Source organism: Pectinophora gossypiella, chromosome 17 (genome assembly GCF_024362695.1).
Source record: "Pectinophora gossypiella chromosome 17, ilPecGoss1.1, whole genome shotgun sequence".
NCBI classification, from domain to species: domain Eukaryota; kingdom Metazoa; phylum Arthropoda; class Insecta; order Lepidoptera; family Gelechiidae; genus Pectinophora; species Pectinophora gossypiella.
In genome coordinates this window covers 5,385,033-5,408,856 of record NC_065420.1, presented here as the reverse complement: position 1 = coordinate 5,408,856, position 23,824 = coordinate 5,385,033, and the positions used below count along the sequence as shown (strand labels likewise).

General features: G+C 37.5%; 2 protein-coding genes and 1 long non-coding RNA gene across 3 annotated transcripts; 2 read left to right on the top strand and 1 right to left on the bottom strand.

Moving 5' to 3' along the window:
- Nucleotides 1–11,058: 11,058 nt before the first annotated feature.
- On the bottom strand, nucleotides 11,059–12,015 carry LOC126374541 (uncharacterized). The gene is made up of 2 exons (XR_007567461.1): nucleotides 11,701–12,015; nucleotides 11,059–11,288 (listed from the first exon to the last, which is right to left on the bottom strand). It is a non-coding gene; the product is annotated as an uncharacterized LOC126374541 (long non-coding RNA).
- Nucleotides 12,016–12,938: 923 nt separating this feature from the next.
- LOC126374430 (magnetosome-associated protein MamJ-like) lies at nucleotides 12,939–14,550 on the top strand. The gene is made up of 3 exons (XM_050021079.1): nucleotides 12,939–13,159; nucleotides 13,555–13,761; nucleotides 14,033–14,550. Exons 1-3 carry the CDS (start codon nucleotides 12,980–12,982, stop codon nucleotides 14,453–14,455), a joined length of 810 nt encoding a protein of 269 aa, XP_049877036.1. The 5' UTR covers nucleotides 12,939–12,979; the 3' UTR covers nucleotides 14,456–14,550.
- A 6,640-nt stretch (nucleotides 14,551–21,190) lies between these two features.
- Nucleotides 21,191–22,511, top strand: LOC126374450 (uncharacterized). The gene is made up of 2 exons (XM_050021101.1): nucleotides 21,191–21,333; nucleotides 21,654–22,511. Exon 2 carries the CDS (start codon nucleotides 21,656–21,658, stop codon nucleotides 22,340–22,342), a length of 687 nt encoding a protein of 228 aa, XP_049877058.1. The 5' UTR covers nucleotides 21,191–21,333; nucleotides 21,654–21,655; the 3' UTR covers nucleotides 22,343–22,511.
- Nucleotides 22,512–23,824: the final 1,313 nt, after the last annotated feature.

Sequence of the window (23,824 nt, the reverse complement as noted above, 5' to 3'; positions counted from 1 at the left end):
AAAATTCTGCCTAAACTTATTGACCTGTCGATTACTCGTCCCTTTCTTTTTCAGCAGATAAGAAAATGACAAGTAGGGGAGAGCGGGGCTGAAAGTGCCGGGGGTAAATTGTGCCGACGCGAATATCTCAAAAACAGAAAGAGATAGATATACGATCGTATTCTTCCAAGTATCCCGGTTCTGTGCGAGCTCCATCCAGTCATATGGGGGAGGCCTTTGCTCAGCAGTGGGATCATATAGGCTAATAATAATATAATATAATACGATCGTATTGTGTCGCATAAGGCCTAACAGTCGCGCACACGCGGCTGCCATTTTAGTTGCGTCAGCGACGCGGACCGAGTCGAACTGCATGTGAGGGTCCTCCAGCGCCACGTAAGTAAATATTTTCGTTTCAATACTTTTTGGTCTCAAGCTAGCATTTTTCGTGCTTTTAATATGTGAGTTTTTGTAAAATGTTTGTTATTTATCCTAGTTTGTTATGCAGTGTAATTTTAATGCTTTGTGTACAGTGATTTTTATATGTGAGACAAAATATCACACTATCATAAACGGGGTAAAATGTGCCGTTCATGTGGGGCTGCTTGTGCCGCGGCACAACCAACCCCTAACCAAGTAATAAAAGAGAAATCTTTACTGTTTATAGCAGGTAGTTTACTAGTCCTGATAGACTGATATTTTTAATAATTGGTCTCATTTGCATAAAAATAAGTACAAAATATTGATTAAAAATACGTTTTTATGTTTGAATAATTACATAAGAAGGTTCCTTGTTCTTTTTTTATTATAATACTTAGTATATACAATTAAACTTTAAAAACTGTTGATTTATATTAAAAAATATAACGAATAAATATATTATTATAAAACTGATGTGTTTTAATTTCCTAATTAATTTTCAAACTCCCAGCATTATCAACGGCACAACCGACCTCAGCTACGGCACAACTTGCCCCAGATTGGGGTTGGTAGTGCCTTGCCGCCTCTGTATAAAAAAATCGCATTTTCATAAAAACTATTAAAAATGTGCGAAATCTGAAGTTAAATTCGTAAAATAGATTAAATTTGGCTTAGGATGAACCACTACTTTCAGACATAGTACTTGTTTTATCCGAATCTTAAAAGGATTTGTCAAAATCGGCACTTTCAGCCCCGCTCTCCCCTATAACTTAAAATAAAATTAAATGGTGTGTACAGCAGTCATGAACAATATCATGTACCCACTTTAGAACCCTGTCGCACTATCATATTTGACATTTAATGAGACTTTCTGTTTGATTTGTCAAAAAAGTTAATGTGACATGGTTTCAAAGTGTATACATATTAGTACTCTTGACCGTACAGCACCAATTGCCTAGTTCTGCCAACTTCATAATTAAAATGAATGAAATTTTTAAAAAACGAAACAGACTAGCGTTTAATATTTATCTTTGACGGGATAGGTATGTAAACAGAGTGCAAATGCTGCACATACTGGCACCTCCTTTTTACCGCCAATTATTTTAAATTTCGAAATTCTCTTCCATTCCACAATTCCATTTACTGCTCGACGCATTACCTACATCCGCGACCTTGATAAGAATGACATCTACGTATATTGCCCGCTATTTTCTTTAGAGACAATTAATAAACTTAATAAAGTTTACTGTTCGACTCCCGTCTTACTACTACTAAGTACCTATACTTAAGTACCTATACGTACTCCTGTTGTACAACTCTGCCGGCACGCCGAGTGTCCGGCCCTCCATCTCCACTCTTCGTGCGGAATGAGGAATATTATCAGCGGCGTTAAATTTAGTTTATTGTTTCGAAAATATCTTTATTCTTTTATTATAGTTTAGAAAATGGGGAAGCACATTTCAACTGCGTCTCATATCAGTCATTACAAAGTTATATAATTAATCCATGTGCAATAATTTCATAGATAAAATAAAAAGTTTATCAAAATTTTTGGGTATATATATTTTTGACCGTTTACTGTTAATTCAAATCGATATTCGATTAGGTGAGTAACGTACTTTTATTTTGTAATTTTGGTGAATAGTAACATAACATATCATCACGCCTGTATCCTCAAAGGGGTAGGCAGAGGTGTATAGTATTACAGTGACTCCTCGCCAGAGTAGGGGCGAGCCTATTGTCATTAACCGGGAACAATCCTGGATACTTCGTGTTATTAATTATCTACGATCCAAACATGTATTCAAAATCATGAAGTCGATTCAGTGAGTTAGAGCCCGACCCGGATTCGAACCCGTGATACTCACGCGTTCTCCGAACAGGGATATCACGGATTTCTTACCTACACTTGAAATAAGAAAAGGTAACAAAATAGCAAGGTAATAATGGTAATTTGTTTACAATGCTGTTACTTACTTTAGAATTATTTACTAACATGGGTTCTCATCGCGAACATTAGGAAACATTGTTCAAAAAAATTTCAATAGATGACGCTAATAGTACCGATTTGTAATTAAAGTTTCTTTAAAAGCCAATAATCGATAAATAGGCACTAAAATTATGTTTTATAATTTAAAAGTTATACTCCAACCAAAAGTTAATCAAAGATATTGGCATTTAATGGAGATTTTTATATTTTTAAATTTAGTGGTTACTCTAGCGGATTTACGTCGGAACTACGTCGAGTATGGAGCTTGTTGAGGGGTTGAACGTTCTCGTTTTTATTAACGCCATCTATAATTATGTGTAAGAAGCTCGCTTAAAGTTGCGCCATCTATCGTTAATTATTGCAACATCGATCTAGCTTTGCCACAGATAATAAAATATTACGTTTTTAAAAGATTGTGTTTATTTGCAAAATACATTTTATTGAATTAATTAAATGTTTAGTTGTAATTCTCATAAATTATGGGAGATACAATATCAAATTTTTAAAAAAAATATAACCTGTATAAATATCATTTAAAACTAAATTTGAGAACAAAAAAAAAAAAACGCAACTTTCAAATAACGTAGGTAGGTTAGTAACCTACCTATGTTTGAAAATGTTTGTTTTCGTTTGAATTACGAGTCGAACGCGCCTTCTACGTTTTGTGTATTGTGGTTTACAAACTAACCCTGGACTGAAATCGGACTTTGATTTGGCTTCATGAAACCTGCTTTCACGTAGCGGCACAGGAACAGTGGTTATAAAAAATGTCTGCACACAATTGTTCTTATTATAATTGTACAAATTCTTCGGAACAGAAGTCAATGTTCCGTTTTCCGTGGGATGACGTCAACCGCCTAAAAGTATGGCTTGAGAATTGCGGTAAGTAGTTAAATGTTTACTTTTATTTATTTTTAATATTAAACTGCAAAAAGTTATCAAACAAACAATTTGATAGAATCAATGACAATCAAAACTGGAATAAAATAAAAAGAAATACCTAATTAACATGGTGGGAAAGTTATTGCCACTCCCCCTACTTGCTAGACTATTATTTTGGTACCTAATCGGTTTATCATTTGTCACCATTTATCATTTAGTTTACCATAATTAATGTAATACTTAAACTCAAGCTGAGATCAACAGTTTAGAGTAGTAGAACAGTTTTTTCTGTCTGAAGAACATAATATAATTAGGTATTGTGCTCAATGTCAATTTGGAATTATTAAATTAACTTTTGTACAATTGGGTAATTTAGCATGGCATATACTAATCAAACTTGAAAATCATAATTAGTGATTTTTAACATATTCTTACTGGGAACTCAGGGCCTCCAGATTCTGAACCAATTGCTATAACTACTAAAGCACTGGAATAGTCAAAAACTTGTAAAGTACCTACTATATACCAATACTGTATGCAATGGATTTATATTTCCAAGTGAACTGTGGAATAAAAGGGACAAAAGTTAAAAAAAGTCAATCAAGTACATAATTATTGCTGAATTTTGGACTGTTTTATTGAACATTTTATAGACCAGGGCGGTTAAAATAGCCACATCGAAGCAATTCATCTAAGAAAGCAATATTGCAGTTTCACATTTGTGCATATAAAAGTAAGTGTGCGATGCAAACAAATGTCAAATAGCAATATTGCTTTCTTAGATGAATTGCTTTGATGTAGCCATTTTGGCCCCCCAGATATCTACTTACACATTTACTTTTAATTTAAGATGAAAATAAATAAAAATAAAACATTAATTTATTTCTTCTTATACAGTCTTAATAGATACCTAAGATAAACTACTATCTACCAAACCTACAGTTTTGTACCAATTTCACACATCGGGACTGTGTACAGAAGCCAGGAACCCAAATGAGGTATACCTAGTATCTTGGTCTCGCTCACACCTGACCACCTTTCAGCAGGTAACAATCTATACATACATTATGTATAGGTAGGTACCTACAAGAACTTAATAAGACATGTCAAAAGTTGCTGTTTTAGTAGATTCTGCCTCTGTGTATTATTGATTAGAACATTAGGCTTATGATCTGGAGGTCCGGGTACTGTTTCTGATATTATCAAAATTACTTTGTGAGATTATTCATCACAAATCAAATATTTTTAATGATCACAAACAGTTAGAACATACAAAAATTTATGCACCATACCTACTACAGTACACATGGGTGGCCTGTTTAAGCAATTTCTTCCAGGGAACCACTACCATGATCCAACCATTAATCTTTGTTTAGTTATGTATGACATTGCGGACTAAGTCACTTAATTGTCCGAAAAAGTAAGAGTAAGCTTTGCTTCAGAAATTATATAGTTGGTCCGGGCTACCACCAAAACGATTACCTCCTGTTATTTGAGGGTAGAGACGATCCAGCAGTGGAACATCTATAGGCTATTTATGTTTTATTGAAAATTATATTCTTTTCTTGTAGGTAATATGAACATTGCCCACTTGCCTGCAGAAAATTTGCGGTCAAGGTATTTATGCATTGACCATTTCAATATCAAGTATGTACGAAATGAGACTGGTCATAGAAAAAGACTCCAGAGAAGTGCAGTTCCAGAACCATATCAGACTCAAGACGTTCAAAATCGCTCAAGCACTTCCTCACCAGGTAAGCACAATTAATTTGTCAAGTTATTACCTACAATTGGGTAGGTAGGTACTTACCTACCACTGAATTAATACAAATACAATCAAATTTTTATTGTAGGTTAGGTACCTACCTATTGCTTGAATATCTACATAATATTGGGTTTTAGTATAGTGATAGTGAGTTATTACCTACATGAATGATACCTACCGACCTTGAGTTTTTTTGAAATGTTAGGTACCTAGCTAATTACAACTTACCTACTACTTAGATGTAGACAAGTTAATGTAGGTACCTACCTACCTAGTTAAATGTTTAAAGTAGGGGATAGGTTGTTTGTATGAAGTGTCCGGGCTGTGATGATAGATAGGTTCGATAGGTGCCTATAGACGTCTCGATTCCGAACCATTTTCAGTAACTAAACTATAATAAAGCCGTATTAACATAAATTGTAGGGTTTAAAATAATTAAAGACGTAAAATATTACTTTATTGTACCTATACCAAGATACCTACCTACTATCTATAATACCTACCTACTTAATACCTTAATGACAAATTGACAGCCTCCGTGGTCTAGTGGTTAGAGCGATAGGCTCAAGATCTGGAGGTCCGGGTTCGATTCCCGATGGGGACATTGTCGAAATCACTTTGTGAGACTGTCCTTTGTTTGGTAAGGACTTTTCAGGCTTGAATGGTGATTCAAGCAATCAGGTGTGATCGTTCGAAAAAGTAAGATGATTCCGTGCTTCGGAAGGCACGTTAAGCCGTTGGTCCCGGCTATTAGCCGTAAAAACACCTCCACCAACCCGCAGTGGAGCAACGTGGTGGAATATGCTCCATACCCCCTCCGGTTGATTGAGGGGAGGCCTGTGCCCAGCAGTGGGACGTATATAAGCAGTTTATAATACCTTAATAGGTAAGTATCTACCTAGGTAAGTTAGGTAGCTATAGGTAGAAAAGTAGCTTTTCGCTTTCAACTTTACGCAGACGGCGATTGTCGTAGATGGGTAGGTAATGTAACCTACCATAACGTAACCAGTTGTTTAAGCCTGAAGGGGTAACAAACATACAGGCAGATTTACCTACATACCTAGGTACCTACTACGCATCGCATCGCATCGTACGTACCTATCATTTGCATTTGCGCGACTCAGCCAGTAGGTAGGTACCTGCCTACCTACTTACCTACAATCGTAATAACACGTGACCTCGCGCAACGCAACAAGCTAGAATGGATCTTATCTTTATAATGACATAAAGTCTATAGTTGCTAGACACACGGAATTGAGACGTAGTTGTTTGCAATCTTGTACAAAACAGTGCACCGCGCTTACAGGGCTTATAGGTATATATTATAGCGGTTATTAAACTACCCAAACGCGATGCGTCGAGATCGCGGGCTCGGGCATCAGGATCGGGCAGTGTTATAATAAACAGTTCATTGGTGGGCGACCCACGATTTCGTCATACATTTTATAGGTAGGTAGGTTACATTGGTACACACGATGACCTGACGCATCGTGTGTGGCAGATGAATCGAGTTAATGTAGGTAATAAAGCCTTATCATTCCACTTACTTAAGTAGGTAGGTACCTACTATGTTTGTGGCTCTTTCACGCAAAACCTATACCGCAGCGTAGCTACCTAAAATCATATAGGTACGTAAAGTAAGGCCAACCAGACGAGATACAAAAAGGTAAACAAACGGACCATTACTGAGTTACATTGCGATAACCAGGGATTATCATCTCTGTCCTTATCACTCGTACGCGCAGTTATGGCGTCAGTTGGTCAACGACAGCTGTCGTTGTGTTTCGTGGTAGGTACAGGAAAGCAGTCGGTACTGCAGCTGTCAACATTTGGACCGCCATTTTATGAACATGTTCATTTCTGTTTGGATTGCGTTCGAAGTGATACATATTTTTTCGTCCCCGTATTTACCTACTTAGATTTTTGTTCTTATTATTCCGTTTCTGTTACTTTTATTTTTGATTTTTGCTGGTATTATGAGTAGTTGTTGATTTAAACACAGTATTGACAACATGATTGATAATACGATAGATAGTTTTATCATAAACACAGCTGACTCGGACTCTTCCGACGAATCATCTTTGTCTAGTACAGACGACAGCGATTAAAATTCGAACTTTATGATAATTTATTCAAATATAAATGTTTTGAACCTCTGAAACTTTGTTTACATTCTATATCTCGTCTGGTTGCCTTTAACACGTCAGTAATCTAATCATTATTTTTATTTATTTTATTTTAAGTTATATCTGTCATTATAATTAAAATCAATTTATTCAAACAAAAACAAAACAAACACACCCTATAAATAAAACACCTCCTCCAATGCGTCACATCGAGGCAAGGTGCCCAACAGGCTGGCAGCATTACCCCTCTGAATCGCCAGGCTAATTCTCTGACAGAAATAACTACCAGCCCTAGCATCCCCCGAAGCCCCGATAAGACGCATTGAGAGATCTGTCATTATTATTTTTTTATTCTATCTGTCATTATAATAATATTATAAAACAAAGCTCCCACGCCATTCGCTCGTCTGTTTGTTGGCGGCTATCTCAAAAGAAAAAAATAATAATGACAGATATAACTTAAAATAAAGTTAGTTGTGTTTACAGGAATTAGCACCAATGTCATGACTTACAAGAAGTGTTACATATTTTTTTCTTTGAGCTTCTATATTTGCAACTTTTTACCACGCACTTCGCATGTTGCCAGTTCGGCGCCTAATCGCGCACCGCGGAGAAATACTGTCACGTCGCTATATTAACAGTAACTTTGCGTCCCACTTTTTGAGCGCTGATGTTCAATCTATGTCCGAAAAAAATCAAGACTAGTGGGAGCTTTCATCGAAAAAGCTGCCTAATGGTTTTGAGATATAACAAAACAATGTATTGTGGTTTTTTATAAGTACCTACCTATGTCTATCTTTTAGGAATCACTTATCATACACATTTTAATACTTATAAAAGGGCTACGTTAATACGTTAGTTACCTACCTACTTTAATGAATGTTATAATTGCCCTTTTCTTCCTTTATGTTAGGTATTGTTATCTCCAACAACTTTGCTTTACATTCATCTTTTGGGGCCTTTGGCGACTCAATCATAACCCTGACACTAGGGTTGATGAGGGTGTGCGTCAAGCTAGCGGCCTCAAAAAAAAAATGGGCACGAAAAAATAATTTGACCATACCAAAAAATAGTACTCTTATTGAAAAAAATAGTACCTGTTGTAAAAAAATTAGTACCATCACGGTTCTGGATTTATAGCCATGTTTTATTGCACTTGCTAGCTTGACGGTGAGCGAAATTTGGCGAGAGTTAACGACAAGGTCTTTTGCTTTGATTTAAACGCCAAAAAATAGTACCGAAATAGTACTCACCCCCTGCAAAATACCGAAAGTAGTACTTCAACGGTTCCAAAGTTATAAAGGCAGTTCTTTGATCCCGCTAGCTTGACGTTTTGAAAATACCTATTATCTGGGGAATGCTTGCATACTTCAGTTTGTAACTAATGTCAATAAACTCGTATGAAATAGTACTCCCTACCATCATAATTTGGACCTGATTCTCTTTGTAGAAATATATCAAAAAGTCATTATAACCTATGTCATACATTTATCAAGACAAGTACAGTCGCGAACAAAATTATTACACATGGTCAAGAATGTTGTCAGATTTTACTATTTTTCCCCATTTTGGGTAAAAATTGGTGAAGTGCCAGGGTTGTCAGATGAAAGTAATATCATTGTTGAAACTCTTTGAGTTATTCTACAAATGCTGCAAATTGTTTATTAACAAACACTTCGATCCGTAACAAATTCAACATGAAGGTATAAATTATAAAATAAAACAGCAGATTAAAAATGTATTATGATGTATTAAAATCACAGATTGTTTTCGATAAGAACTAGACCCATGCAGCCATTTTCTATTAAAATTAGTGCATATGGGTGTATGCAATAGGAATTTTTTGTAATAGCAGCACTCTGAAGTGCAAAGAAATGGTAGGGTAGACCTCCAAAATGGCAATACTTACGAATAAATTGTGAGGTTATGTAATTGTCTACGTGACTGTATCAACAACAAATGTATGGCATAGGTTATGATGATTTTTTAAAATTTCTACAAAGAGAATCGGATCAAAATTATGATGGTAGGGAGTACTATTTCATACGAGTTTATTGACATTAGTTACATACTGAAGTATGCAAGCGTTCCCCAGATAATAGGTATTTTCAAAACGTCAAGCTAGCGGGATCAAAGAACTGCCTTTATAACTTTGGAACCGTTGAAGTACTACTTTCGGTATTTTGCAGGGGGTGAGTACTATTTCGGTACTATTTTTTGGCGTTTAAATCAAAGCGAAAGACCTTGTCGTTAACTCTCGCCAAATTTCGCTCACCGTCAAGCTAGCAAGTGCAATAAAACATGGCTATAAATCCAGAACCGTGATGGTACTATTTTTTTTACAACAGGTACTATTTTTTTCAATAAGAGTACTATTTTTTGGTATGGTCAAATTATTTTTTCGTGCCCATTTTTTTTTTGAGGCCGCTAGCTTGACGCACACTTGATGAGGCTGATATTCCACCCACGATAAGAAGATAAGATTCACGACATTATTTAATACATACTATTTTTCGTTTTAGGTTCATCAGGTACTTTTAAAGTACTGACACCGAAAAAGGTGTACAAAAATAAACGGCTTCGCGACTGCGAACTTGAAGAGCTCGTGGAGCCGCCAGCAGTAGCATACCAGTGCAACACGCCGAAGAGAAGACGGTTGTCAATTACTGAAGACACGCCAAAATGCAAAGTGTTAAAAAAGAAATTAGTATTGTATCTAACAATAACAAAATGTAATACCTTTTGAATTAAAGAAGTAGTTTAATTGAATATTTATTGTATTTTCATTCTAGTCATTAAAAAAAAATCCAACTTCATTAAATTTGTTAATTTTAATAATCAAGTAGGTATCTTAATTATAATATACTAATACTACTTTTATATAAATTGTAATGAACAATTAATTATTTATAGTTACTTTAAATGATATCTATCTATGTAATGGAAAGGGGATAGTAAAATAAAAAAGACACATTTCTATTGTTTAGTTATTTATTCAAAACCATACACAAACTCAGTTGAATCAGAAAAGCTGGATCAGTGTTTTTCCCAGGAAAACCTAGGTAACTATTTGGTACTCAACTAAAACTCATTTAAACAGGCACATTATTGCCAGATTCACATTCGGCTGTTTGCACATCCTTTCCTTTACTACTTGGGCCACATTATCTTTCCACTTATTTTATATTATCTTGACTCAACCAGGGTACTCGCTATATTATGTTACCTACAAATGAAAATATAATAGTTATTAAAAGAGCACATTAATTTTGATCGGCAATGATATTCAGAACAAAACATTTCTACCACCCATTAGGTATTATAGGCATTAGTTTATCTATGTATCACAGATAATATAATAACATAACATAAGCAAGATCTTGCATCCCATTGAGGTAGTCAAAGTAACATTCATCACAAGATGAACTAAGCACACGCACCTCACGAGCTTTCCGTTAGGCTAACGATAGGCTGTATCGCTACCTATAATGGTCAGGCCAAGTGTGCTAGATGTGAACTGTTTAAATTAAATTAATGCAAGTCCGGTACCAGGGTTTGAACCGGGTTCATCGTTTGAGATGCAAACAAGTCTACCATTATGACCTATTTTATATTAGAGTAATAGTGACTATATAATAATAGTAGGTATATTGCAATGTATGACAAAACTTGTGTGCCAAAACTCTGCTCTGTCCGCCCTGAGAAGGAGAGTAAGTGTGAGTTAATACTCTCATATACCAATGAGTAGTAATAGTAGGCTCTATTTTTTACATTTAGACACATGGATGACCTATTACGCATGTAATCCGATGAGTTTGAAATTTATCTACTTTATTGAACATTTAGATATTCGGGCTCAAAGAAATGGGTTAATGGGATAATAATTTAAGCATACATACCTGGCATAGTGCGATTCTCATTTATGCAGAACAGAAGTCAGGATTAAGTTTTCACTATAATACCTACAACTCCAAAGAAAATATTTTTCTTTGAAAAGTAGTGTGGCTTTCATGAGGTAGACTTGTATCATATTCATCACTTGGTCATGGTCAGAAAATTGTTGATATGTGGTTCAAATAGCCTTTGCATGTCATTCTTCATAATGGTTATCATCGTCTTTAGAGATCTGAAATAAATTACAGGCTTAAATTCACAACACGCTCACTGCCTAACTAGACTTATTTAACTTTTTTTCAACAAACAGTATATTATGATTTGTACCATAGATAGGTGACAGCTACACAAAAAAGTATCTACTACATACATACTTATACTCACGCCTGTAATCCCGATTAGGCTGGGCAGAGCCACGAGTAAGCAGAGACCAATTTGGAAGCACTTTATACAAAGTCCTCAGGTGCTTAACCGGTGGTCCAATGTAATGTTTCATCATGCCAGAAAAGACTTGTCTTTCATAAAGGTTCTCCTCAGTCGGGTTTACGACACGCCCGGGATGATAAGGGACGATTGCGTTCTAGGTAGGACCTTAGCTATGTTTTTAATTATCTTCCAGTTTTAGTAACTAATTAGATACTTACAGGAGTTGGAGATATATTTTTGCCAATACAAAATGAAGACGTAATCAATAAACCCCACCAAACAAAGACCTTGTATTCTTTGCCCACCAAACATCAGATATAATCGTATGTCAACTAACAAGTCTAACAACTGTCACCTTGACAATGTCACAGATCATTGTCACAGATTATAATACTAACATGTCAACGTTGAGAAAAAAAATCCGTTTGCGCCATCTATTATCTTAATTTTACTCTAACTCTAAGTAAATATATTGTGCTTGCAATAACTTGCACTCAGTAAGCTGAAATTTCACTAGATGTCGCTCGATTCGTTCGATCCCATCAATAAATGACCACTAGATGCCGCTAAAAAAGGGGCGTTTTAGCGGCATCTAGTGGTCATTTATTAGAACTAAAAATAGCCCGAAGAATTGCCCGAGTTAGAACGGCACAGTTTCGTTGTATGACGTGAGGCATCTGTACGTTAGTATTATATGATCTGTGTTTACTAACTACATAATCTCATATTAAATACTAGTCCTTTAATATCTATTCTTAAGTTTTTTGTATTAACATTACGCCGCGCTGTCTACCTACTAGGTATATATTTAATGTCATTGTTTCAAGACGACATTTATAGCTAACCCTATCACAGACTTCGGTCTTTTTGGGTTGCTACTGTAACACTGCATTAAAAACGATTTATCGCGTTGACACGGTCTCTTGGATCTGTTTTGGATAGTGGTGTAAATTAGCTATAAGAACTTGTAATATTAAATAAATATCCAAACTGTTTATTATCTAGTTGTACTTATATCGCAAATCATAATCGTCATTTACGTCGAGTTTGTGTTCACAGTGATAAAATAAGTAAATGAAGTTTGTTGCGCTAGTCAACGCCACATTTAATATAATGTCAGCCCTACTTATACTGATGTATTTTGGGAAATAGAAGAAGTTTCTACTCCGCGCTCCGCTACGTTTAGGTAAAATGAACAGGCCTGTGAAGAGATTTGTAAGTCTACCACTATTCGCGACTCGTCAGGTACATGCGTCGTAGCACTGCCATTTATAACAGACCCTTCTGGTTTAGGTGACTCAATAACAAGTTCTAAAGAAAGGCTTAACGCTTTAGAAAGACGTTTTAAAAATTCACAAGAGTACGTGCCTAGTCGTCAAGGGTCTCTGGCGGCTAGATTATAACCCTGACACTACGGTTTCTGAGGTTGAAAATCCACCTCACAACTCACACGATAGAAGACTTAACATTTTCTCTATCCACAGCTAAAACTCAGCCATGAAGGTACTAGCAGTGTTCGTCGCCCTCGTGGCTTTGGCCTCCGCGGCCCCCCGCTCGTGGACCCTGGATGAGCTGACCGCAGCCATCGAGAATCCCGCCACCGACCCCGCGCTGAAGCCCTACCTCATTGAAGCCCTTAACCAGTACATGGATGCTCTGTGGAACGGACAACAGATTGTAAGTTGCTAAAATACATATTGGTGGAGATATCGACGTATTAGAGAGATAGAGAACTGTGGCGGACCAAGTAGTTCTGAATATTGATCATAGATGGCGTTTATCGATACCTGAAACGCGCTAACGAAGTTCTCACAGCGCTTCGCATATGAACAACGTTCAACTGAAGCTGTAAAACAATGTATGTAAAGACATAAATAGGTGTCAGAAACAGTATCTAATTTCGATGTAATTGCGCTGTGTCAAGTGTTCATAGAATCAGAATGCATCATGCACCATTTCTTTGCGAGTTTGTGACTTTATAAGATTACCTTTGAAAAAATAGCAGTTACTTAATCCTAATTTATTTCTTGATCCGTTACACTGTTATATAACTCTCCTATTTTCGTCCTCAGGAAGCCATGCCCGTGCTGACCCCTGTCGGTATCGTGCCGTCTCCCTCGGAAGCCGCTGTGATCCCCCCCGTGGCCGTGCTCCCTGAGGTCCCAGTCGTCCCCGGACCTGTCTTGGTCCCCGTGGTCCCTGAGCCCACCCCCGCCGCCGCCGCTGAGGCGTCGAGCCCCCTCGTCCAGATCATCGTCAACGTTAATGCTCAGCAACAGGTTCGTAGAGTTACTTGTATTTATCTCGGAAGTGATCATACCTGTTGGAATCTTTCTTTCTCCTTCCGAAGTCTTCATGGCCCTGATTAAGTATCTACTTATGTTGAAATTAAGTCCGGCTAATACCCTTAAACTAAATAACAATATTTTATGTTTAGACTGTTTCAAACGTAAAAATACCATTCTTTTGACCATTTTGCATTGATTTATTGTCTTAGTTCACTAACCAGCATTATCGTACGTTATTTCAACATGAAATTTCTTCACGCAGGGCCCCGGCGCTGGAGCCGTCGTCACCCCCGTCGAGGAACAGGTCGTTGACCCCGTCATTGTTGTCGATGATGCTATCAACACCCCTGAACCCATTCAGGTCGTAGAGACTCCCGTTATCCCTGAGCCCGTGCAGGTGATCGAGACCCCCGTGCTTCCCGAACCCGTGCAGGTTGTTGATCCCGTCATCCCTGAACCCATTCAGGTTATTGAACCCACTTTGCCTGAGATTAACCCTATTGATGTGATTGCCATCGGAGCCCCTGAGCCTAACCCTATTGACGTCATTGCCGTGGGTGCTCCTGAGCCTAACCCCATTGATGTCATTGCCATCGGTGCCCCTGAAGTCAACCCGGTTGATCTGATCAGCCCCGTTCCCGTCGGCCCCGCCGTTGTCGGAGCCGTCGAAGGCATCATCGTCTAAGAATATTAATTATAATTTAAAATTAAAGAAAAACCCTACAATAGCCCGGCGATTTGGAACACAGCTAAAAATACAGTTTGAGTTTTTTTTAAAGATCAACCTGTTTTATTTATTAATTAATTATATTTATACCTCTAACCCGGCGTAGAGCAGTGTGATGTAGTATGCTTTATACCCCCTCTGGTTGATCGAGGGGAGGCCTGTGGCCAGGCTGCGTATGTTATGTTATGCAATTACTTATATTTATACCAACGGCACAGTAAGCCGCTGGTGGCAGCTGCTGAATTATTACTTGCTTACTGAATGTAATTACCCAGTCGTTACATGAGTCATTTCAGGGGCCTTTGGCGGCTCAATGGTAACTCTGATATCAGGGTTAATGAGGTCGGTCCTCGACCTTACCTCACGAATGAAGAAGGAACTGTTTATATAAATGACTGTGGTCCTTTTGGTATACTTACTTTGATTATTTATTTATGTAAGTAATTCGGTTCATCCCAACACATCATTCTTATTTAGGTATTGTTATCTACACAGTCGCGGCCCTAGTAAAATATTTAGATGGTGCGAGATCTCAAAGTGGCACCCGTAGCTCAGCCCCTTAAAATACATTTTTTGTTCAATTAGTTTACGGTCACCGAAATTTACCTGTTTAAATCTTTTAAAAATTTTGTTTATAGCCACCCGGTATCAGTTTTACGTGGCCGCAATCTAACCCGATGAACTTAGTTTGCGGCCAGGGTGGACCAGTCTTGGTTGATCCCCCCCTCCCCCTATTTCAGTGCCCGGTGCGGTCGCACCGCTCGCACCGCGCTAGGGCTGCCACTGTATCTATACACTTTTAGCCAACCTTGTTCAATGTCAATTGTAACTTTGTTGTGCTATGAAAATAATCTATCTATCTTATGAAGATTGTATTGTTGTCAGTTACATTATTTTGACTGATTTATCAATGCAGCTTCGTATCTTGTACAACATATATATATGTATACTTTCACATAGTATACCTCTCTCTCACTCACACTGCACTGATCGCTCCCGGGACCTTGGCCAATGAGGGACTTTGCAATCGGCGTTTCCCAAAAACACAATAGATAGCGAAGTTAAGCTTTTTCTTCGTTTAAACTTCTAATTTCATGGATAACAGACATAATAATAGGTATCTTTTGTCTTTGTTTTTGGGTATAAATGATGAATAATTACAACTTCCACCCATTATTACATAAACATAACATAAACGGCCTATATACGTTCCACTGCTGGGCACAGGCCTCCCCTCAATCAACCGGAGGTGGTACGGAGCATTCTCCACCACGCTGCTCCAATGCGGGTTGGTGGAGGTGTTTTTACGGCTAATAGCCGGGACCAACGGCTTAACGTGCCCTCCGAAGCACGGAATCATCTTATTTTTTCGGACAATCAGGTGATTCAAGCCTGAAAAGTCCTTACCAAACAAAGGACAGTCTCACAAAGTGATTTCAACAATGTCCCCATCGGGAATCGAACCCGGACCTCCAGATCGTGAGCCTAACGCTCTAACCACTAGACCACGGAGGCTGTTACCACCCATTATTATTCTGATCAAAATAATCCAAAAAATGTCAACCAACAATTACATTACATTTTCTGCCATTACATTACATTTTAAAATAATTATGTACCCCAGCAATGAGAAAATAGGTAATTATCACGTTAAAAGTGAACAACGCAATCTATCGTGTGTTTGGGGAAAGTCCCTCATTTGCAAACGATTATGACAATCGCAGTGATAAAAGAAAATATGGGATTAACATGTCACATTATGTCAATCCCATATTTTTTATCACTGTCGTTTGCAACTTGGCTAAGGGTATCTAAGACGGATATAATTTGTTTATTTTCAATCACCCAACTTAGAACTGCAGTCAGTCATCTTAATCTAATCTTGTTTTCTTTTTACTATCATATATGAATCAGCTAACATAAAAACCGTGAGACATTCTCATTCCTAAAAATTGCACGGAAATATTATCATTTACTGTGTAAAATTATAAGAGTGAGGCTACACGGTGCATTGTAGATACTTTGCGACGCAGTTGCAAATGTGCCTATTTCTACAGTTACTTAACTTATAACTCATACGAATCAAGATTGAGGAAGTGTTCTTATGCTCGTAAATCGGACGGGTTACGTTAGCAATTGTTGAAAAAGGAACATTTGCAACTTGGCTAGCCGCTTTTTTTTGACGTGACTTATTGAAGATTTGCCGCAGATGGCATTAACTACTTGGCCGGACAAATGGTGAGCGCTGAGGGCTCTCACCCGGTACAAAATTTAAGACAGCAGTCCTGAGGGTGCCCAGTTGGGCGCGAACCTCGGGTCAGGGCGTCGTCTGAATGGATAGCCACCTAGGCAAAATATACTATGCATTGTGTAGCCTCACTCACATAATTTCACATAGTCAATTATAAGGTTTCTGTAATACTACTTACTACTACTACTTACTGTACCGATACTGTTACTGTTACTGTTACCGATACTGTTACTGGTGTGTACTGTTACTGTGTGTGTCTTGTTTACTTAGTTAAGAGTCTTTTTGTAATTATTATTATTATTATTATTATTGTACCCTCTGAGCGGAGTCCGGTGCGTTGTTAAATTACAACGACTGACTGCTTGGCGCTCAGAAAGTTGAAATCACAACGTAGCCACAACGCAACGATCGTTAACGTTCGTGTGGCCGCTCTCTACCATGTATTGTTATCAACCTAGTCACGCGAATATTTCCACCGCAAAACAGGTGGGCGTTGATAGTTGATAATGTTTGGCAGTTATCAATATGTTGACGGTGCGGTATCTCTATCGGAATGATTTATATGACTACCAAGGTTGTGGGGACGCCAGTTTAGAAACTTGTTTCGATAATATTGGTGTTTCGTTGTGTTTTGTAAGTATTATTTTGTATAAGTATTTACGTAGTCGTTGTAAGTCCGTAGTCGTTATATGAGCCATGTCAGGGGTTTTTGGTGGCTCAAATGAACCTGGGACAAAGTAGATGAGGTGGGTCATTCTGGGTCATGATCCACACGATAGAAGAATTCCTATTTACTTTGCATTGAATTAACAATACCATTGTAAAGATTTCACAAATCTGTGATAAGATTTGTCAGCCTTGCAAGGTGGTTATTTAAATATAAGAAGTATGTGTAGAAGGCTTTTTTTTTAATTTAATATATTTAGTGTTGTGTTGGCTTGGGTGGATTAGCAGCACAGATCTCCTTTTTCTCCAGCCTAGACAAAGGACTTTTGAATGATGAGTAGATAACAGTTGATAAATAATATATGTACTGTATTTTTATCTACTTGATCAAATTGTACTACATAGAATGCAATAAATAATTGAGTATTGAGTATTGTCACAAAGTTCCTTGATAACAATTTTATATCAGATGACATTTTTATTATTGTATTTTATCAATAAACTAGAAACAATAGTTTTTTTTTAATAAAATACTTTGGTCAACATTAAATGGATTTTCGTTAATCTTTTGCCTACTTAAATAAAACGTGCGTGTCGTAAAAACCGATTGAAGGATTGTTTCCTTTCTAATATTTGGACCGTCATTTGATCTGACCACTTGACACCATGCGGTTCATCATAGATCCATCTTAGTGGATCAAAAGAGGCTACAAGGTGTCTGATTTCTTGTTGCTCTGCTCACCACTTTAGGGATTACAGGCATGAAATTTTGTGTGCACGTATGTGCCTGATAAAATAACGTAATTATTTGGTGGTAGTAAACTGCATCGGCCACAATCCAGTGGTCGTGGCGCTAGTGTCGCAGATTCTGCATAAGATTTATCATGCTTTGTCAATTAGCTCCATTAAAATCCGTAGACTTGTTTCGTGGAGCTAATTATATTTTAAAGCTGGGGGGGTTAAAAAGGCCACTACGAAGAAATTAATCTGAAAAAAGAAAAATGCTATTTGACATTTGTTTGCATTGCGCACTTACTTTCGTATACGCAAATGTTAAATTGCAATACTTATTGTTTTTTTTTTGATGAATTTCTTCGATATGGTCTTTTTAACCCCCCCTGGTATCTTTAGTCTTCATTTTGTATTAGGACTGTACCGTAATTCACCTACTTTTTTTTCCAGCTAAAAACAAATTCAAAATGGTCGTCCCGAGTGTGACAATGAACGAATTATCAGAGGAAATACAAACCACGAAAAACGAAACGGTAAAGAAAGTCCTGATTGGCATTTTAAATGATTTCATGGATTTGCAGTATGGTAAAACTACACCGTACACTTCTGGCCAGGCCGTGTTACCAAATGAAACTACCATCCAAGACGTGGACATTGCAGCTGCTCAAACCAACGACAGAAAGTTTAAAGATATCTTCGTGAAGATCTCAGAGACGTATAAAAGTGGTGACTTGACGCCTCAGTCGAAGAATGGGGACAACGGACTCTTCTGGGACCCTAAATGCACTCCAGTTCTGGTTTTAGTTAGGAGTAACCCTTAAATATTGATTATGTAACATTGGCGTGACTTTGTATGATGCAGTATTTATATTGGATGACGGTTCTTTGTATTTTTATAAAGATTACCTACATTTATGATCTCATTATAACGCCATTATTGTATTTATCTTTATTCGCATAAACGGAGCAGGGGGTTAAAATGGCCACATCGAAGCAATTCATCTAAGAAAGCAATATTGCTATTTGACATTTGTTTGCATTGCGCACTTACTTTTATATGCGCAAATGTCAATTTGCTATATTGCTTTTTAAGGTAAATTGCTTTGATGTGGCGTTTTTAACCCGTCTAATCTTCGTATAGAATTATTTAACACATATCAGCATAGGGATATAAAAAAGTTTGGATTTTATATACTTATTTCTAAAATGTCTATTTTTTTAAAGTGTCTATTATTTTATTTCATCAGCACTAACTCGTATTTATTATGTTATTTAAACTCATCTTACAATATTCCATTCTTCTTCTATCGTAGTAAGTAGACACCAGATACCATGGATGCTGGTTGGTACTCCACCTCACAACCCACACGATAGAAGAAGAATATTACATTATTTATTACCTGATTAATATAAATATACTTATATTTTAGGTGACTGATAAATAAATAACATTAACTGGGAAAGCCGATTCTGAGTATTATTCATTCTGATATGGGTCTACCTACTTACACTGAAAAGAGAAATTTAAATTGAGAAAGTTTACTAGGACGGGACTTGCGTTGAAACAAAAATCCCGACAAAAGAAACAACTCGCCCGGCTTGACATCTGCGTATCGAGCGTATTAACTATTACGTCACCTGATATTACGTCATCCTCATCCTTTGTCCTTGCTTTTATATCTCCATTATGCCAAGTAGTGAACGCCATATGCGGAAAATATACAAAAAGCAACTTCAAAACAAAGCGCGGTGGGCCGATCGCCATCGTGAAAGCATTTTTAAGACTTTCTATCACATGTGACTGCAAGTTGCCTTCTGATTACTTGTGGCTCTGCCCACCCCATTAGGAATTAGGTGCGTGAATCATGCTTGTTTTGGTGAGTAAAATTTGGAGTAGGCGTTCTCAGTGAATACCCGTACTGTTCTCTGGCACAATGCCAATATACCTACATTACAACAGAAGGTTGCGTTCAGCTGTGGAGTTCGTGTGAAATATGCTGGGAATACATTAGATGTATCTCTAACTTGGTATTCCTTTGCATTTTAATCTTCGGGTTAGGTAAGCGGACCCTGTGAAATACGGGATAATGCTAGGGAGATGATGAGGTACTAAACTTATCAAATATAAAGGATGGCCATAGGGTTTTAACATGAAGAAAAATACATATTAAGTTCGTCATTATACTACAAAAGGAAAAGATCAGTGGGTAGACCAGCGGCCTGGTGGTCGGATGACATCATTGCAACGGCGGGAAAGATGTGGATGAGGTTAACGCAGGACGGGACAAAATGGTGCATAGTTGAGCAGGCCTATGCTCGGGGATGATGCGGGCTAATTGATGATGATGATGATTATTATAATACTCAAACTAAATCGGGAATCGAACCCAACAGCTTGGTGGCCTATATATAACACCATAGTCTTCACAAAACACAATAAAAAAAAAGGTGTAAGTACACACTAGGGAATGCAATCCCGATCTCGCGAGATCTCGTCTAATTTTTCGGGATCAATCCCGAAGCATAATATGACGAGATCCCATTCGAGATCGACGGGATTGGGCGAATCTCCTTGAGTTCTACTTTTTGTTTTGATTATGCTGATTTCCAAAGAAAACTTAATTATTTGGTTAGTAATATTGAAAAATAAAGGTATTCGTTTTATCTCTAAAAATATTTTGTTTTAATTAACCTCACTATCACAAACAAGCAGTTTTCATCATTTCAGCCATCCTGACTTTAAATTTTTTTATAACCTAGACGAGATCCCGAAAATTTCGAGATCGCGTGGGATTGATATTTCCAATCCCGCGGGTTCTCGAATTTGCGATCTCAAGTCGGGATTGCATGCCCTAGTACACACATGTACTTAGATAAAATTTTCTAAACATTCGTATTGGTATTATCTGCTTTCGTGACTGTAAGTATCATAGGTATTATCGTCGACGTAAGTATTGAGTTACTATAATCATTACAATATCAGTCACTCACAAGATTATAAGGAAGTCTAATAATTGATATCTACAGGCGTAATAAATGTAAATTGAATAATTTATGGGGGTATTACATTTAATGCCTACACCTAATAAAATTTGATATGGAATTGTAGGAAAAATATTATCAGAAATATTAGTTACCGAAAATCTATTATCATAGACATAAGGGAAAAGACCGTTAAACTGCGCAGGTGTGTACTTTCTAAAAGTTTTTTTTAATACATAAGTAGGTACTTCAATATAATACTTCTATATTCTGTGCCTATAACTGCAATATTGTCAACGACACAGTTTTAGTATTAAAATATACTTAAGTACTTCCATTCTTCACTTACAATTAGTACCACAAACGACCCTGGAACCAGGGTTGATGAGGTCGGGTATTGATTTTACAAACTATACGAAAAAAGAAGTGCTAGAAAAAGTTAATACTACAATAAAATCTGAATTAGTGCACCAGAGTTAAAAAAATAAAGTTTAGAAACTTAGTGATTCAATTATATTTTTACAGATATGAAGGTAGTATTCCTTGCATTGTTCCTGGCTGCAGCCACGGCCCTGCCCGTGCCCGACGACGACGGTGTCGCGATAGACGTGATTGTCAACGGCGTCCCTGAAGGAGAAGCCTTGGAAATTGCTGACGTTCTAAACATCAAGCTTCAGGAACACGTCGACGGACAACTTGTATCTGCTACAGATGCCCTCTATCCTTTCTCAGCTCAGGGTATTGCTGCCGCTGCAGCTGCAGCTGAGACCGTTCCTGAAACCGCAAACCCTGAGATCGAAAAACCTGAACTTCCTGAACCTGTCATTGTTGTAGATGACACCATTACTCCTGAAGACAACGAGGTAGTAGTCATTGTAAACCCCGAGACCCCTGAAGTTGTAAATCCTGAGGAAGCTCAGATACAAGATGAACTTGAAGCACCTGCGCCTATTGTTTTGCCTGAAGCGCCGGCAGCTGTAGTCAACCCTGAGCCAGCTTTACCTGAAGAGGTTCCTGTACCAGTAGTGCCTGAACCTGAGCAAGCTGTAGAGAGTGTGCCTGCCCCGGTTCAGGGTGAAGTTTTCAACGATGGCTTAGTGCAGATTTCCGTTAACCAGGAACCTAGTGTGTTTGGTACTCTGCACTCTTGGTTCAGCTTGGTCATCAATTACATTAGAACCAACGGCGCAACCGAGACCAACCAGGTCGTGTAATTAAATAGTAACATTATACACACGATGACAGTAATGATGAAGATCATATTCGACGAACACGTTTATCAGTAGTCATCGTGTAATTTAGTTCTTCAATCGCTTTGAAAACTTTAAAGATTTGTACGTAATGCTTACTTAATTTGAATTAAAGTTTAGAGGAATTCTGAAATTTTGTGTACTTTTTCTTTATAATAACGAACTTTCCAGGCTACATTCTCTAAAAAAAATTGATGGCACTGTTCAGATTTAACGTGATAATTATTAACTATTTTGTCATTGCTCGAGGTTATTGAATTAATTATTCAAAAATACAATGTAATAGCAGAGGAGACCAGATAGATAGTATATAGAGTTACGTACCTATGTTGCTATTGCTGCCTATATTGCTTCATTATATTTTGATCCGAAAAATAATGGATGGAAGATGTGTTGTGCCTGGGTGTAATAACAAGCATTTATACCGAAACAAAGATAAAAGTTGCTTACTTATATCTGTTATTCATAAAATTAGAAGGTTAAACGAAGGCAACACTGAACAGCGTCATATATAATTTTTGGGGAACGCAGCCTGGAAAGTCCCCCATTACGAAGATGGTACCTATCTATGCCCATAGCCCATGGTAAAGATTTTTGAGAGTATTTCTATTAAGGTAAACCTAGCTCAGACACTGGTGGGGGGCGGAGAGTTGCCGTTCTATACGTAGTATTATTCCTTAATCTATGGTAGTGTTGTATGATAAAATATTTTATACCGTTTTTCAAAATGAAAATGATGATGATGATGTTGAATGTATGTGGCCGTGCATTCACTGCTGAGATCGGTTACGTCAGCCATATGAGAGCGCATCTTAGGCGTTCCTAGATTGGAGACTTGTCGCCATTGCCGAATACGGCTGGAAAGGATATATGTGGGGTATGAGTGTGTGTAGGTGTTTGAGGTGTAAGAGAGTAAGGTGATGGTAAGATAAAGGAGAAGGAATGAGACGGAATTGAAAGACAGAGAAACAGGATATGCGAGGTACAGGTTTACGAGAAGGAGGAATGATACGAGCGAAAACGGAAGGAACTGAATATAGCGGAAGTGTGAGAGGTAAGGAGTGAAAGGGACAGGAGATTAGAAAAGATGGCGAAAGTGTGTGCGCGTGGTACTGGAAATGTTTTGTGAAGAATTACTCGAAAATAATATTGTGTGTGCATTTGGTTGTAAAACTTTAAAAAATAAACAGTGGGAATTGGGCTTGAGTGTTTTTCTCCGCTCCCTCCCACATATATAATAATACCGTTTTTACCGTTACCGTCATGCCTGTGGTTAGCAGTAAGAAGTTTGTATTACACTACTCTTACGTATTACGTGATAGTCTTGCTCAAATGGCTTGACTTCGTCATCGTTAGTGTCACGGGAATTCCATTTTACATTTGGAACATAGATAATTAAGATAAATAGCCGTAGTAGCCCAATTGGTAGAACGCTTGCCTCTCACT